The 13693-nt window shown below is 50.6% G+C and overlaps 1 protein-coding gene across 2 annotated transcripts in view; it reads right to left on the bottom strand.

The window, feature by feature from the left end:
- Positions 1-13693, bottom strand: part of LOC147090671 (baculoviral IAP repeat-containing protein 1-like) — a 126691-nt gene that overhangs the window by 56425 nt on the left and 56573 nt on the right. For both annotated transcript variants that reach the window (XM_085977438.1, XM_085977439.1), the window contains 3 exons: positions 10540-10701; positions 9578-9664; positions 2527-2691 (listed from right to left, as the gene is read on the bottom strand). In XM_085977438.1, the coding sequence (XP_085833564.1) occupies positions 2527-2691; positions 9578-9664; positions 10540-10701 (414 nt within the window). The remainder of the gene's footprint in view (positions 1-2526; positions 2692-9577; positions 9665-10539; positions 10702-13693) is intronic.

Raw genomic sequence — 13693 nt, 5'->3', positions numbered from 1 at the left:
GTACCTTACGCGAGCGCATACCCTTCCAAGAACGCACTACGCGATGACAGACAGAAGGACAGAAGGGCAGAAGGGCAGAAGGACAGATGTACCGATTTATATATATAGACTAGCTGAAGTGCCCGACAGTGCCGAGGCTTTTTCGAGGGCATGTTGTTGTTGGAAGAGAGAGAGAGAGCGACTGGGGGGAAGAGAGAGAGCGACTGGGGGGGGAAGAGAGGGCGGGGAGGGAGAGGGCGGGGAGGGAGAGGGCGGGGAGGGAGAGGGCGGGGAGGGAGAGGGCGAGGGCGGGGAGGGAGAGGGCGAGGGCGGGGAGGGAGAGGGCGAGGGCGGGGAGGGAGAGGGCGAGGGCGGGGAGGGAGAGGGCGAGGGCGGGGAGGGAGAGGGCGAGGGCGGGGAGGGAGAGGGGGAGGGCGGGGAGGGAGAGGGAGAGGGCGGGGAGGGAGAGGGAGAGGGCGGGGAGGGAGAGGGAGAGGGCGGGGAGGGAGAGGGAGGGGAGGGAGAGGGAGAGGGCGGGGAGGGAGAGGGAGAGGGCGGGGAGGGAGAGGGAGAGGGCGGGGAGGGAGAGGGAGAGGGCGGGGAGGGAGAGGGAGAGGGCGGGGAGGGAGAGGGAGAGGGCGGGGAGGGAGAGGGAGAGGGCGGGGAGGGAGAGGGAGAGGGCGGGGAGGGAGAGGGAGAGGGCGGGGAGGGAGAGGGAGAGGGCGGGGAGGGAGAGGGAGAGGGCGGGGAGGGAGAGGGTGGGGGGGAGGGCGGGGAGGGCGGAGGGGGTAGGGCGGTGGGGGAGGGAGGGGCGGCCGGGGGTGTGGAGGGGGGAGGGCGGGGAGGGTGGGTGGGCGGGAGGGGAGGGAGGGGAGGGGGAGGGCAAGTCGGGGGAGGGAGGGGAGGGGGAGGGCAGGCCAGGGGAGGGAGGGAGGGTGGGGGCGGGGAGGAGGGAGGGGGGGAGGGAGGAGGGGAGGGAGGGGAGAGGAGGAGGGGGGAGAGGAGGGGGGTGAGAGAGACAGAGGGAAGGAGAGAGGGCGAGTGGCCCGCGGCCGCAAATGGAGCCAAGCCCCGAGAACAGGCGTGAGCCGGCTTGAGGCTGAGAGACGGCCATGCCCGGTTGCCTGGGTAACCCTTCCCCCCCTTCCGAGCCCCCGTCCTCCCGAGCACCGGCCGCGTTGCCCCGCCCCGCACTCCACTCCCGAGAGCCCCGCCCGCCCCGCTCTCCGAGCCCCGGCCGAGCCGGCTTGAAGTCCGCCGATTGCGGCTGTGCGAGACGGCCGGCGGGCCCGGTTGCCAGGGTAACCCTTGACGCTCACCAAGCCCCACCCCCCGGCCGAGCCAGAGAGAGAGACGCTGCGTCTCAGCTGCTCCTGCTGCGCGCGTGCGCGCACCCTTTAGTAAGGTGGCGGCGTTGGGCTGAGGCCCGCCCCTCCAGCCTTCGAGTGGGGCCGGGAGGTGCCTAGCTCGGGCGTGGGTGCGGAGGAGAGGCCGAGGCTTCGAGGCCTACCTGGAAAAACGGGTAAAGGTAGGAAAATTAATGAAATTTAGATATAAGTTAATGACTTTCAAAATCATTTTTTTTTAAAAACAATATGTGTTTTAAAAGCAAGGTTTTTTTTTAAAGACGCAGAAAGCAGGAAAAAGAAAGAAAAAGTTTGGAATCAAGATGGCGGCGACTCACCTCGGTTCAGAACGATAAGGCCCGCCCACACACGCACCGATTGGCCCAGCGGCACACGCCAGCAACCCGGCGTACGATTGGTCGAGCTCGAGGTCACTCTGTCACTAATGAGCGGATAATGAGATGCTAATGAGCTGAACGTTAAGGTTTTTCGGATACCGCGGGCGCGATTTTAGCCCAGCCGAAACGTAAATACGCTTAAAACCGTTTTGGAAAGGTAAGCTTTCTTTCGACGTAACGCACGCGTAGGTACGCCCTGTAACTTTCGAGCGCATAGCCGCCCAGACGCACACCTGCAGAGAGACAGAAGGACGGACAGAAGGACGGACAGAAGGACGGACAGAAGGACGGACAGAAGGACGGACAGAAGGACGGACAGAAGGACGGACAGAAGGACGGACAGAAGGACGGACAGAAGGACGGACAGACAGAAGGACAGACAGAAGGACAGACAGAAGGACAGACAGAAGGACAGACTTATATATATAGATATTCAAGAAGGAGTTAGATATATTTCTTAAGTCTACAGGGATCAAGGGATATGGAGAGAAGGCAGGAACAGGGTACTGACTTTGGATGATCAGCCATGATCTCATTGAATGGTGGAGCAGGCTCGAGGGGCCGAATGGCCTACACCTGCTCCTATCTTCAATGTTTCTATGTTTCTCCTTTTAAGCCTACCTCTTTGACCAATCACCTGTCCTAATATCACCTTTTGTGGCTTGGTGTCAAATTTTTTTTGCTAAACGTTCCTGTGAAGTGCCTCGGGTACGTTAGAGGCGCTATATAAATGCCAGCAGTCCCTTGTACCTCTAGTTCTCCATATAGTTTGGTCCATTTCTGCATTTGAAAGAATGACTCACCGAGCTTTACCAAACTCTTATCATCCAAAACCTTGTTGATAGCGAGGACCTTCAGGTGCCGCATGTTCTGTAACTGTTGCATTAGTAGAGGAGCCACAATGATGGATCCTGCGCTGCGACACAGATGTAACTCTTCCAGCTTCACAAGAGAACCAAGGGCGCGAGCTGAGGAAAGAAGAAGATTCGAAACTGGACCAAGAATGCTGAAAGCTCACCACTCAAAGCTAACATTCATTTTTCCAAGTTTTTCGAATTTAACTTAAAGGCATCCCACGCTCCTTTTCTACGACATTGTTTTATCGCTTGCTTCCTCAACGACCTTCGTTCCCATTTTGTTGCGGCTAAACCCTCTGCTTCTATTGGACAACGTTATTAATCCTTCTCTCCCTCAGACTTTTCCCAGCCCAACTGTCAGGATGGTCCGCTCCTCTACCACCCCCAGCACCCCTTCCTCTTCGCCCGACACCTTCCCGTGCAAGCGCAGGAGATGCAACACATGCCCTTTTACCTCCTCCCTTCCCACTGTCCAGGGCCCCAAACACCCCTTCCAGGTGAAACAGCGATTTACTTGTACTTCTTGCAATTTACTTGTACTTCTTGCAATTTAATATATTGTATTCGCTGCTCACGATGCGGTCTCCTCTACATTGGGGAGACCAAACGCAGATTGGGCGACCGCTTTTGGGAACACCTCCATTCAGCCCGTACGGGTGACCCTGAGCTTCCGGTCGCCTGTCACTTTAATTCACCGCTTCACTCCCGCTCTGACCTCTCCGTCCTCGGCCTATTACATTGTTCCAATGAAGCTCAACGTAAGCTCGAGGAACAGCACCTCATCTTTCGATTAGGCACTTTACACCTGCCGGACTCAACATGGAGTTCAACAATTTCAGGTAATTATCCCTGCCCCCATTTTTCATGCAGTATGATTTTTGCCACTCCCATTTGCAACATATTGGGCCAGAAATTCGGATCGGGGGCTTGCTGCGCGTGCAAGCCCCCGATCTGCACTTACCCGACGCGCCTGCCGTTCACCTCCAGGGACGCCTGGAATTCCTTTTTAAAACAGAAGAATCCCGGGCAGCGTCTGACGTCACGCCGTCCAGGAGTGCAGCCAGCGCGAAGCCTGGAGCGCGCTGTGCAACTGAGACACGCCCCTTGAGGTCTCAGTTTAATAGGACACGCCCCCAATGTTTCTCACAAGCTGAAAAGCATTTTTACATGCAGAGCAGCATTTCAAATAGGTTTTTGGTATTTTTATGAAGCTTTTGGTAACTTTTATAAACTTTTAAAAACGTTTACATTATTTTGAAGAATCTGAAGTAGTTTTAAACAGAATTAAAGCAATTTAAAGACTTGTAAAAGCCCTGAAAGAATTTTTTTCATTCCATTTATTTATTTAGCAACGTCGTCGTCATACGTGTCTTCACACTGTTCCCTTTGGGGAACTGTATGAAGTGGTGGAAGGATTTATGGCCGTGATTAACGCTCATTCCATGACCGTAACCATCTTTGAACCAGCCATTAGGGTGGTTAGTCCTATGGCGGGAGGGTTTTACGGGCTCTCACAAGCTATACGAGGAGGGGGTGCCACCCACACCCACGGACGCAAATATCCCACTGGATGTCAACCCAGAATTTAGAGCCAGAGCTCCAACTCCACTTGCCGGGACTGTCTGGAGCGGGGTTCGAAACCCTACCCCGTCTGGCCCAGCGGCGGGGATCCTATCGCTACGCCAAAGGCCCACTCCGATTAGCAACGTGAAATGGCTGGAATGAGCACAATTCACGGCATTAAAAGAACTCACAATTGAACTGATGATGACCTCAGCAATCTCCTCAACGAGGTGGAGGCGCAGCGCCTGCTCATCATTGGTAATGAGAAGTCAAAGGCACCGCATAAAGGACAGATGATAGCTTGGTCTTTCAAGTGGCAGCATAGGGCTCCAGTCACGGGGAGGGAAAAGATGCAGGAAACGTATGGGTGTCACCTTTTGCGCGGAGTGGGCCTTTTGCGTAGCGGTAAGCATCCCCGCCGCTGGGCCAGAAGGAGTAGGGTTTCGAACCCCACTCTCAGACAGTCCCGGCAAGTGGAGTCGGAGCTCCAACTATAAATTCTGGGTGGACATCCAGTGGGATACTTGCGTCCGTGGGTGTGGGTGGCCGCCCCCCCTCAGATGGGTTGTGGGAGCCCGTAAAACCCTCACGCCATAGGACTAACCACCCTAATGGCTGGTATGAAGATGGTTATGGTCACGGAAGGAGCGTTAACGTGGCCAGAAATCCTTCCACCACTTCATACAGTTCCCGAAAGGGAACAGTGTGAGGATACGTACGACGATGACCTCTTGCGCAATGCATCTCCTTGGACCCTCAGTTGCAGATGCGAGGGGGCAAATCGTGCAATTGTTAAATTTTTCATTTTATTGACATGTAAAATGTTGGCCCAGTAATTCCGTTCCAAACGCGTGAGTACGGTCGGGGTACTCACGCGTCTGGCCGGAGGAAATGCTGGTTTTCAGCATGCACAGCGCATGCAGGGAAAACCGGCATTTCCTGTCCTCTGAACGAAGGGGTTCAGAGGCAGAACGCGTGCGACTGCACAGGCAGCGCGTGCGCAGTAAAATTCGCCGGTTTCATTCATGCTTTCAGTGAGGTTAAGTCCTTACAATTTAATCATGAAAAAAACATGAGCACAGTTGCTCCAGAGGCTGTGGAGGAAGATATATTTTATCGTGGAGCTTCTGAAAGGCAATATTTTTGTTTGGGAAAGGGAGGAAAGTTATTTTAAGAAATGCTGAGGTAAGTTTTAAAGTTTATTTTTGTTTTTTTTAAATGGGTTTTCAGTACTGTAGGTAGAAGGAGCAATTGTGGCTATGTGAATTGAATTTGCTGTGTTTATTAAATGTGAAAATGACTGTTCTAAAATGAGTAATGTAACATTTCCAACATTTTTAAGAAAGAAACTTTTCATCAGTAATATGTTCTTTTAAGTAATTATGTATGTATGTCCGTATATATTCCTTTACGTATATGTATATATTCCTTTACTTATGTGTATGAATGTATGTATTTAATTATGATTTTCCAATAAGTTACTTTCTCTGAAAGTCATAATTAAATACATACATTCATACATACATACATATACGCAAAGGAATATATACAGACATACATAATTACTTAAAAGAATATATTACTGATGAAAAGTTTCTTTCTTAAAAATGTTGGAGTCATTTTCACATTTAATAAACACAGCAAATTCAATTCACACAGCCACAATTGCTCCTTCTACCTACAGTACTGAAAACCCGTTTAAAAAAAAAAAATTAAACTTTAAAACTTACCTCATCATTTCTTAAAATAACTTTCCTCCCTTTCCCAAACAAAAATATTGCCTTTCAGAAGCTCCACGATAAAATATATCTTCCTCCGCAGCCTCTGGAGCAACTTTACACATGCTTTTTTCATGTGTAAGTTGTAAGGACTTACCCTCACTGAATCCATGAATGAAATCGACGAAGTTCACTGCGCACGCGCTGCCTGTGCAGTCGCATGCGCTGTGCCTCTGAACCCCTTCGTTCAGAGGACAGGAAATGCTGGTTTTCCCCGCATGCGCTGTGCATGCTGAAAACCGGCATTTCCTCCGGCCAGACGCGTGAGTACCCCGACCGTACTCACGCGTTTGGAACGGAATTACTGGGCCATTATCCTTCCTGCCTCTTACAAAAGTACAGGATGTTCTTTCAATTCCTTCCTCCCCTCCTAACCACCCCTGTCTCTGCACCTGCTCAATATCTGTTACATCTCCAGCTTTTTCCAGTTCTGATGAAGGGTCCCAGACCTGAACCGTTAACTCTGTTTTTCTCTCCACGGATGCTGCCTGGCCTGCTGAGTATTTCCAGCATTTTCTGTTGTTATGTCAGGATGGCCGCTGCATTCAGGTCGCAGTCTCCTCTGGAGACGTGGGTTCGAATCCCACTTATGACATTCCATATACAGGAAACTCTCGTTTAAATGGCACCTAAATATCCGGAATTCTCTATTAACCGGCAAAATTCTCACTCCGAAAACAACACCTCAATAACCGGCAATGTTGCCGAGTCCGAGTCTCCTGCGGTGACCGAGTTAGTCAGTGGGGGTAGTTCTCCAAACTGCCACTTCTTGGCGCTGTCGGGAGTCAGAACACCTCAATACCCCTGTAACAGGAGTCTGACTCTCCCGCGCTGCCGGTAGTCTCTTCTAATCCGCCATTTTACAGGGGTACTGTGTGTCTCCCACGCTGCCGGTAGTCTCTTCTGATCCGCCATTTTACAGGGGTACTGTGTGTCTCCCACGCTGCTGGTAGTCTCTTCTGATCTGCCATTTTACAGGGGTACTGTGTGTCTCCCACGCTGCCGGTAGTCTCTTCTGATCTGCCATTTTACAGGGGTACTGTGTGTCTCCCACGCTGCCGGTAGTCTCTTCTGATCTGCCATTTTACAGGGGTACTGTGTGTCTCCCACGCTGCTGGTAGTCTCTTCTGATCTGCCATTTTACAGGGGTGCTGTGTGTCTCCCACGCTGCCGGTAGTGTCTTCTGATCTGCCATTTTACAGGGGTACTGTGTGTCTCCCACGCTGCTGGTAGTCATTGCATTGCATTACCCTCAACTGGCAGTACTGTACTTAATCAAACATCTTCCACCATCCATTTAACTCAACATTCTGTAGGTGAGTACCCAATTACTGTATACTGCACATTTCTTGATTTTTTTATTTTTCTTTTGTTAAAAATAGCCTCGGTAGATAACCCTCTCCGTCATCCGGAATTTTTGATCAACCGGCAACACGCCGGTCCCGTCGGTGCCGGATACCAAAGAGTTTCCTGTATTAAGATTCTGAAGGGGCTTGACAGGGTAGATGCAGAGAGGATGTTTCGTGGCTGATCTGATCTTGGCCTCAACTCCACTTCCCTGCCCGCTCCCCATAACCCTTGACTCACCTGGAGCTCAATTATCTGACTCCGCCTCCACAGCTCCCTGGGGCAGAGAATTCCAAAGATTCACGAGCCTCTGAGAGAAGAAATTCCTCCTCATTTCCGATTTAAAAGGGTGCCACTTTATTCTGAAATTACTCCCCCTAGTTCCAGGTTCCCCCACGAGATGCTTTCAGATAAGACGTTAAACCGAGGCCCCGTCTGCTCTCCCAGGTGGACGTAAAAGATCGCGTGGTGCTATTTCGAAGAAGAGCAGGGGGAGTACTCCACTGTGTCCCGGGCCAAAATCTGTCCCTCAATCAACATCATTAAAAAAAAAATGATCTGGTCATTATCACATTGCTGTTTGTGGGATCTTGCTGTGCGCAAATTGGCTGCCGCGTTTCCTACATTACAACAGTGACTACACTCCGAAAGTACTTCATTGGCTGTAGAGCGCTTTGGGACATCCTGAGGTCGTGAAAGGCGCTCTAGGAATGTGAGAGGCGATCTTATCGAAACATATAAGATTGTGAGGGAGCTTGGTCGGGTGGATGCGGTGAGGATGTTTCCACTGATGGGTGAGACTAGAACTAGGGGGCATAATCTTAGAATAAGGGGCTGCCCTTTCAAAACTGAGATGAGGAGAAACTTCTTCACTCAGAGGGTAGTAAATCTATGGAATTTGCTACCCCAGAGAGCTGTGGAAGCTGCAACATTAAATAAATTTAAAATGGAGATAGACAGTTTCCTAGCAGATAAGGGAATTAGGGGTTACGGGGAGAGGGCAGGGAAGTGGACGTGAGTCTAGATTCGGATCAGCCATGATCCGATTGAATGGCGGAGCAGGCCCGAGGGGCCGTATGGCCTACTCCTGCTCCTACTTCTTATGTTCTTATGACTCATTCTTTCTTCCTTCCTTTTCTGCATCCCAAAATGCTATTTTCTGAAAGAAATATATCTCATTTGTATTTGAATGAATCAATACAAACTGCATCCACTGTCTCCCGAGGGAGCATGTGCCATAGATAGACCACTCATTCACTGAAGTACTGGGGGCAGTTTCAACTTAACCCATGTGTTAGTTTTACACCCCACCCTATTTCACTCTACATTGAAATCAGTGGAGAGTAATGTCGGGCGGGGAGTTAAACCCACATTCCACCCGATCCCCTGGATAAGAACATACGAAATAGGAGCAGGAGTCAGCCATTCGGCCCCTCGAGCCTGCTCCGCCATTCAATGAGATCATGGCTGATCTTCTGCCTCAACTCCATTCACCGGCCCTATCGCCATATCCCTTGATGCCCTTACTAGTCAGAAATCTATCGACTTCTGTTTTGAATATACCCAATGACTGAGCCTCCACAGCCCTCTGGGGTAGAGAATTCCAAAGATTCACCACCCTCTGTGAATAAATTTCTTCTCATCTCAGTCTTGAATGGCCTACCCTTTATCTTGAGGCTGTGGCCATTGGTTCTAGACTCCCCAGCCAAGGGAAACATTCTCCCAGCATCCACCCTATCAAGCCCTGTAATAACTTTGTATGCTTCAATGAGATCCCCTCTTATTCTTCTGAATTCAAGAGAATACAGGCCTAGGTTACTCAATCTCTTCTCATACGACAGTCCTGCCATCCCAGGAATCAATCTCGTGAACTTTCGTTGCACTCCCTCTATGACAAGTATATCCTTCCTTAGGTAAGGAGACCATAATTGTACACAATACAGTACTCCAGGTGTGGTCTCACCAGGGCCCTATATAATTGGAGTAAGACTTCTTTACTCCTGTACTCAAATCCTCTTGTAATGAAGGCCAGCATACCATTTGCCTTCCTAATGGCTTGCTACACCTGCACATTCACTTTCAGTGACTTGCGTACAAGGACACCCAGGTCCCTTTGAGCATCTGCATTCCCCAATCTTTCACCATTTAGGAAATACTCTGCCTTTCTGTTTTTTCTACCAAAGTGGATAACGTCACATTTTTTCCCAGCTGGCGAGTAAGGTTAAAATCACCCCCATTATTCCTGCCGATTGGGTTCCGTCAGCTCGCTTGTCGCATGACCGGAACCGTGCAGAGGCTAACCGACTTACCGAGAGCTTCGGATTGCTCCGTGTGAGAAAACTCGTGGCGTGGAACGTCCAGTATTTTGAGATGCTCGAACTTACTGAGGGAAGCAGCTGCAAGACAGAGGAAGCAGGTTCAACGGGGATTGAACGGGAACGTTCTGCAGGCCCGAGAGTTCAGTGCCATTATCAGGCAAAGAGAGCGGGGTAACGCGCAGCGACACAGGCCAGCGGGATGGATCGGGAGGGACAGTTTGGGCCACAGCTTTTGATGTAGCGAGGGCAAGTGCCCAAAATGTCAGGTTAAGTTGGGGTATGATCAGTAGAAGATTTACGGTGCATAAGCCAGAGTTATTATTGAGAATTACATCGAATTTACGGCATAGAAACAGGCCATTCATCCCAACTGGTCCATGCCGGTGTTTGTGCCCCGCTCGAGCCTCCTCCCACCCTACTACATCGCACCCCATCAACATATCCTTCTATTCCATTCTCCCTCATGTGCTTATCTAGCTTCCCTTTAAATGCATCTATGCTATGTTTATATGTGTGTATTTGTGTGTGTGTTCACAGGTGTGTCAGTGCGTGTGTGTCTGTGTGTGCCTGCGCATGTGTGTTTGTACATGCATGAGTGTGTGTGTATTTCTGAGTGAGTGAGTGAGAGAGTGAGTGAGTGTATGAGTGAGTGTGTGTGTGTGTGTGAGTGAGTGTGTATGAGTGTGAGTGTCTGTGTGTCTGTGTGTTTGTGTGTGTGTGTTTGCCACTGGATGGTTAAAGGGTCGTCCACAATTACATTGCCAACACACACTGTCTGGGCCACATATGAAGAATAGCTCGGGCCCTGACATGACTAGGAGGCCCAACCTGTGAATCTGACCTCCCACCCCACCCCCGCCTCCAAAATCAGTCCAGGAGAGAACAGACGGAATGTGTCAAAAAAAAGTAAAATAACATCTGTGTAAATCATTCTCTGTTGCTGCGTAACTGACCGAATGAGGAGATTTCCGTCGGGGACAGGTGGACACCACTCAGTACCAGTTCTTCCAGGTGTGAGCATGTTGTCAGGGCGCTGATCAGTTCCTCAAACCCTGGGCAGCTGCTGCATGACAGGTGGAAGATTCGGAGGCTGGGAAAGTTCCGAAGAAACCGAGCTGGAAAGCAGAATATTTTTCGCATTAGCCAGAGACAAGGACTTTTGGAAGGCGTTTTAAGTTCGGACTAGAGAACTCCCCCCCATCTGATTCATTTCGCTATGGGCGCATCCAGTGACCACCGCATTGTCAATGATGGTTTCTGCTGCTCACAATGGGTCGTTACTAATATAAAAACATTAAATGGTTTCTAACTAAAGCCACTAGCGTCCACCCTAACCCCAACACCACAACCCTAACCCTAACCCCACAACAACTAACCCTAACCCTAACCCCAACACCACAACACCTAACCCTAAGCCCAACACCACAACACCTAACCCTAACCCCAACACAACACCTAACCCTAACACTAACCCTAACACCAAAACACCTACCCCTAACCCTACCCCTAACCCACCCTAACCCTAACCCTACCCCTAACCCACCCTACCCCTAACCCAAACCCTAACCCAAACACCACAACACCTACCCCTAACCCTAACCCTAACCCTAACCCTAACCCTAACACCACAACACCTACCCCTAACCCTAACCCAAACCCTAACCCTAACACCACAACACCTACCCCGAACCCTAACCCAAACCCTAACCCCAACACCACAACACCTACCCCTAACCCTAACCCTAACCCTACACTAACCCCAACACCACAACACCTACACCTAACCCTAACCCACCCTAACCCCACAACACCTAACACTAACCCCAACACCACAACACCTAACCCTAACACCAAAACACCTACCCCTAACACCAAAACACCTACCCCTAACCCTACCCCTAACCCTAAACTAACCCAAACCCTAACCCAAACCCTAACACCACAACACCTACCCCTAACCCCAAAACACCTACCCCTAACCCTACCCCTACCCCGAACCCTAACCCACCCTACCCCACCCTACCTCTAACCCTACCCCTAACTCTAACCCTACCCCTAACCCAAACCCTAACCCTACACTAACCCAAACCCTAAACTAACCCTAACACAACACCTACCCCTAACCCTAACCCTACCCCTAAAACCACAACACCTAACCCTAACACCAAAATACCTAACACTAACCTTAACACCACAACATCTAACCCTAAGGAGTCAACCATTTAGGACTGAGATGAGAAGAAATTTCTTCACTCAGAGGGTTGTGAGTCTTTGGAATTCTCTACCCCAGAGGGCTGTGAATGCTCAGTCGTTGAGTATATTCAAGACTGAGATCGATAGATTTTTGAACTCTAGGGGAATCAAGGGATATGGGGATCGGGCAGGAAAGTGGAGTTGAGGTCAAAGATCAGCCATGAGCAGGCTTGAGAGGCCGTATGGCCGACTCCTGCTCCTAATTTTTATGTTCTTATGTTCTAACCCTAACACCGTAACACCCAAGCCTAACTCTAAACCTAATCCCTAACCCTAACATCTAACCACTTACCCTAACCCCAAACCTAATCCCTTATGCTAACCCTAGAAAACGTGAGCCAAACAAAAGTGGGCAAAACACAAAGACTCGAGAAATGAGAATACGGACATAAGAGGGGACAACCACTCCCCTGCCCGCACCCCCCAACCTGAGCACTATCTCCAACCTTAACACCCGAACACCTAAGCCTAAAACTAATCCCTAACACTAACATCTAACCACTAACACTAAACGCCAACTTTAACCCTAAACCCTAACCATTAACTCTACCCTAAACCTTAACCCGAACCCAAAACTGGGCTCAATATTCTGCCCGAGGCCTTACCTCTTTGCTAGGCAATCTATCCCCCCATTTATAAAACCTAAGATTCCAGATATTGTTTCTACACTTTCATTAACCGATCCTCTCACTTTTAAAGATTCGTATATATTCCCATGTTAAAACCAACAGAAAGTACTCATGTCATATCTCCACCATTCCTTCATCTTCCATGAAAAAAGGAAAGACTTGCATTTATATAGTGCCTTTCACGACCTCAGGACATCTCAAAGCACTTTACAGCCAATGAAGTACTTTTTGAAGGGGAGTCACTGTTGTAATGTAGGAAACGCGGCAACCAATTTGCACACAGCAAGCTCCCACAAACAGCAATGTGATAATGACCAGATCGTCTGTTTTTGTTATGTTGGTTGAGGGATAAATATTGGCCCCAGGACACCCGGGGAGAACTCCGCTGCTCTTCTTCAAAATAGTGTCATGGGATCTTTTACGTCCACCTGAGAGAGCAGACGGGGGCCTCGGCTTAATGTCTCATCTGAAAGATGGCACCTCCGACAGTGTAACACTCCCTTAGTACGGCACCTCCGACAGTGTAGCACTCCCTTAGTACTGCCCCTCCGACAGTGCAGCACTCCCTCAGTACTGCCCCTCCGACAGTGCGGCGCTCCCTCAGTACTACCCTCCGACAGTGCGGCGCTCCATCAGTACTGCCCCACCGACAGTGCGGCGCTCCCTCAGTACTGCCCCTCCGACAGTGCGGTGATCCCTCTGTACTGCCCCTCCGACAGTGCGGTGCTCCCTCCGTACTGCCCCTCTGACTGTGCGGCGCTCCCTCAGTACTGCCTCTCCGACAGTGCGGTGCTCCCTCAGTACTGCCCCCCCCGACAGTGCAGCGCTCCCTCAGTACTGCCCCCCCGACAGTGCAGCGCTCCCTCAGTACTGCCCCCCCGACAGTGCAGCGCTCCCTCAGTACTGCCCCTCCGACAGTGCGGTGCTCCCTCCATACTGCCCCTCTGACTGTGCGGCGCTCCCTCAGTACTGCCCCTCTGACAGTGCAGCGCTCCCTCAGTACTGCACTGGAGTTTCAGCTTAGATTTATGTGCTCAAGTCCCTGGAGTGGGACTTGAACCCACAAACCTTCTGACTCAGAGGCGAGTGTGCTACCCACTGAGCCACAGCTGACACGGTTTCCAGTTTAAACCCCACTCAATCCTACCATAAAAGCATAAAGCCACGGAAGATTAACGTATAGAAACTGTCCACTTGGCCCATCGTCTGTGCTGGCCCTTTGCTG

This window comes from Somniosus microcephalus, unplaced genomic scaffold, assembly GCF_052327205.1.
Source record: "Somniosus microcephalus isolate GS21.2 unplaced genomic scaffold, FLI_Smic_1.0 unresolved_chr4, whole genome shotgun sequence".
Lineage (NCBI taxonomy): Eukaryota > Metazoa > Chordata > Chondrichthyes > Squaliformes > Somniosidae > Somniosus > Somniosus microcephalus.
This window is presented reverse-complemented; position numbering and strand designations above follow the sequence as displayed.